General features: G+C 37.0%; 1 protein-coding gene across 1 annotated transcript; it reads left to right on the top strand.

Annotated features, from left to right (window-relative positions):
* The first annotated feature begins 355 nt into the window (after positions 1–355).
* LOC133098991 (olfactory receptor 8B3-like) lies at positions 356–1302 on the top strand. Its single transcript, XM_061202451.1, is given in 4 exon segments — positions 356–554; positions 557–961; positions 964–1225; positions 1227–1302. Coding segments are annotated over 4 exon segments (936 nt in total). The 5' UTR covers positions 356–361.
* The last annotated feature ends 3335 nt before the right edge of the window (positions 1303–4637 follow it).

Raw genomic sequence — 4637 nt, forward strand, 5'->3', positions numbered from 1 at the left:
TGGAAACATGAGTAGGAACTAGGAAGTGATGAATCAGATGAATAGGGGGAGAAATGGGGATACATTCCCACCACTGAAGCCCATCAGCAAGTAGGCTTGCTCCTCAGCTACCCCATCCCTCTATCTTCTAGTAAGATAGAGCAGTTGTTTGTCACATGCAGTTCATGCAATGAAAGACAGTGATTTAAATGTTGAGGGGTGTGTACCTTCAGACCTTATGAAGCAAAGGAGGACTTATGTGATTTCTGCCAGTCTGAGTCTCTTTCTCATAAAGCTCATATAAAAGAGAGTTTGTAAGAACAGAGCTGGGTTCCCTATTGATGGAGTTTTCTTCTATTCTCACAGATATCTGAAGTTGAGAATGCTGGCTAGAAATGACTCCTTAGTGACTGAATTTATTCTTGCTGGATTAACAGACCATCCAGAGCTCCAGCAGCCCCTCTCTTACCTGTTTCTAATGATCTACATTGTCACCATGGTGGGCAACCTGGGCTCGATCATTCTTATTGGTCTAAATTCTCACCACCACACCCCCGTGTACTATTTAGTCTTCAACCATCCTTCATTGATCTCTGTTACTCCTCTGTTTTCACCCCCCAGATGCTGATGAACTTTGTATTCAGGAAGAATATCATCTCCTATGTTGGGTGCATGACTCAGCTGTTTTTCTTTCTCTTTTTTGTCATCTCTGAGTGCTATATGTTGACCTCAGTGGCCTGTGATCGCTGTGTGGCCATCTGTACTCCATTGCTGTGTAAGGTTACCATGTTCCATAAGGTCTGTTTGGTGCTATCTTTGGCTGCGTATGTGATGGGGTTTACTGGAGCCTCTGCCCACACAGGGTGCATGCTTAGACTAACCTTCTGCAATGTTAATATAATCAACCATTACTTGTGTGACATCCTCCCACTCCTCCAAGTCTCTTGCACCAGCACTTATGTCAGTCAGGTGGTAGTTCTCATTGTGTGGGTATTAATATCACAGTACCCAGTTTCACCATCCTGGTTTCTTACATCTTCATCCTTAGTAGCATTCTTCATATCAAATCTGCTCAGGGAAGATCGAAAGCCTTCAGCACCTGTAGCTCCCACATCATTGCTCTTTCTCTTTTTTTTGGTTCAGCAGCATTCATGTACCTTAAATATTCTTCTCCTGGATCTATGGAGCAGGGGAAAGTTTCTTCTGTTTTTTATACTCATGTGGGACCCATGCTCAGTCCTCTGATTTAGTTTGAGGAACAAAGATGTCAGAGTTGCAATGAGGAAATCCCTGTTTAAAATCCAGAGGAGAAACATGTTCTAATTACAAACAACAATAATGTAAAGACATTCAATTTTTATTGTCTTTCAAGATGATATTTGTTCATAACTATGTCCTACAGATTGTGTTATATGTGGTATAATAGACTTGTCTCATCACTTTCCTTATAGCTTGTCTCACTTTTCCTACGTATCTCTTGCATCTTGTACCAGTTTCCTAAATAACTAGTAGCATCTTCATAAAAGGAAAGTATGAACTGATTTTTTTCATACTGTCTTTGTCTCCTGGGCTATTCCTAATCTGGACAAATATGGTGAGTTTCATAAATACATAAAGTTAAAATTAGAGCTTGCTGTTCTAGACACAGAAGTGCCCAAACACTGCAGAATAATTGTCTTTTAAAACAATATTGTTCCTGGTATAGGAAGAAGGATTCAAAGAAATGTCTTCATTGCAAATTGCATATATAGCTTAAAGTAGGATCAGATCCTTCTGATGTTATCATTTTGTTCTATTTTTCATACCAATTTTCCTTTTATTATTATTACTTTTCTTGTTCCCTTTGAAAATGGCCAAATCTGTTTTACATGCCACCTGCTTCTGAGAACCTCTATAAGGCAAATGCCTTTAATATTGAAGAGAATACATATAACTCCACCATTTATTGCCAAACATGGCATTAAGAGAGGATGATTAGAAGAATAATACATATGTATCTCAGGATCCCAGTAAGCATAATGGGTGGTTTATTATAAAATTTGTGTTTATTACTCTCTAAAATGACACCAGATATTTTGAAAAAAGCATATGGTTTTACTGTCAATTTTGTTTTTTATCACTTTAGGAAAATACTACACATGGTGTTAGGAGAAACATTTTAGCCATGTTTCACTTATCCAGTGAAGTATCATGAAAAAAGTTGTGTATTAATATAGTAAACCATATTCCTAGCAACATTTTTTGAACTTACTTAAACCTCGTCTCACCAGTAAGACAATAAATATATTTACCTAGATGCTTCTCCCTATTTCTCCAATGCTTTTCCCATTCATATATTTATGGTATCAAATATAGTGGTAGGTCAAAAATATTCTTGTTGAATTGGATTATCTTGTTTGAATAATAACAATAATAAATTTAATGTTATAAATAATAATTAATAAAATATAGTAATAAATGACAATAACAAAAAATAAGTCAGAAGGAACTTTGGGGTATAATTTCTTTTGAGGAGTAAAGTGTGGCAACCATAGAGAGGTGCTGCTAACTCCCTTTCAGTAGAGCCACCTGTGGGGAGCATCATTGACTGTCTATAGCCGATACTCCTTTGGATCCACCATAGTGTTCAGGCAGAGTCCATGCTTACTCTAAGATGGCCTCAGCCAATGGCTTAGCATGGTGGGTCATACCGGCCTGGCCAATTTCTGTGTAACGTGGATCTCTTCTGATAGGCAGTCTTTGTTTAGGGACTTCCTATCATCCTATTTGAGATTTTTTTGAACTGCACTGTGGTCTGAGGTTTTCCTACCCAATCCTTTCTTCTCTCTCTCCTTTCGTAGGTATCACACTTTCATCCTGGTCTGAAGGCTTTCTCACTGACTCCCACTCATTCCCATTTTATCCTTCACAGGCACTTACCACAATAAATGTCTTGGAAGTCTAATCATTTCTTAGCATCTGTTTCTTGGAGAATTCTAAAATGATGTAGAGGACTTAACACTAACTGATTTTAAACCTTAGTTTTAGGATATGGTAATCAAGACAGATTGGTTTTGTTATAAATATAGATAAATCCATGGGACACAATAGAATATTCGGAAACAGATCCTCACTTATATAGTTGATTGATTTTTAACTGAGCAACTGTGTAAATCTGTAAGTAAAGAAAAATCATTCTAAGCAATTGATGCTGGAAATACTAACTACTCATGAGGAAAACAATGAACTTTGATCTCTACCTCACATCATACACAAAAATTAATTTTAAATAGATCAAAACTATACACATGAAACTTTAACATAAACCTTCTAGAAGAAAACATAGAAAAGTATGTTAGTGTAGGCACAGATTTCTTAAACATATTCTGGAAAGCACTAAATCTAAAAGAAAAAAAAAGAGAAAATGAGTTTCATTTAAATTAGAACATCTGTTTATCAAAAAAATATTTATAGGCAAGACACAGACTGGAAGAATATTTGCAAAACATATATTTGATAAAGGTATTGTATCCAGAATATATAACAACTTAATTAAAATGTATCTCAGTGATGAAAAGATCATATCATATATTGGCAAATGATTTGAAAGACACATCCCAAACGAACATATGTAAATAGCCAATAAGCACATGGAAATGTTCCTAACTTGGTACACCCCCTTATGTATAGTGAATAGCTGGACAACAGTTCCTTAACAGCTGTAGTATCCTCCCTCACTTTATTGCCCAGACTTTGCCCCTTGAGTGGCTCAAGCACTTGTCAGGCCTTCTTCTTGGTCTCCCTCCATGTTGGACCTTGCAACTTCTTGGAGCCTCTATTGCAGAGATCCAAGCACCAGCTGTGGGGCATCTCCAAACTCTCCATTAATCCAAGCACCAATCCTATAGAGCTTCTCCTCTGAGATTCTAGACTCTGGTTATGCTTCTTATTCTTTCTGTTTGTTCTCTCAGTTCTGGGTAGCTATTTTTTATAGGTTATTAGTCTTTATGTTTTCTCTGCTTCATCTTTTGCTCTTTCCTCCTTGCAATGTCTATATATCCAATTATCTTTTTAAAATATCCTCCATAGGAAATACATAGTATGCTGTTTTTTGACTGGAATTTGAAACAGGGAACACCTTTTATGTGATTTTGTTGGACGGACTTGCCCATCTCACAAGACATATCCTGTCTAATTAGCACATGCCAAACCCTGATGACAGTGATTAGTCAGAAATAGTCATTTGACTACAGTCTTTTCTGCCAAAATTATTTAAACAAACTTTTCTACTTGTAGTTACTGAATTGGTAAGATTAAATCTAGGGATTCTAGTAGTCCTGTTTTCACTACATGGGGAGAGTTCATCTGAGGTTAAAATGCAGTAGAACCAAGCAGACAAAACGTGTGGAGAGAGACACACCTCCATGAATGGTTGGCCCTGTCCAGCCAAATAAAAGGCCATGTATATTCATGACTTAGCGGTTTCACACACTTTTTGGGATTATGTTGGTTTATGTAGGCAAAATATAGTTGCAGGCATGACACATGCCTTGTAGTCTGAATGTGATATCCAATTTCCCAGCACACTCTGCTGGCAGTATGAGTCAGTAAAATGCCTGGCTCGGTCTGTGAATCAACAGACTTACTTTACAAGTTGACTTTATATTCTTTTGATCAAT

The sequence above is a fragment of the Eubalaena glacialis genome, chromosome 10 (genome assembly GCF_028564815.1).
Source record: "Eubalaena glacialis isolate mEubGla1 chromosome 10, mEubGla1.1.hap2.+ XY, whole genome shotgun sequence".
Classification (NCBI taxonomy): domain Eukaryota; kingdom Metazoa; phylum Chordata; class Mammalia; order Artiodactyla; family Balaenidae; genus Eubalaena; species Eubalaena glacialis.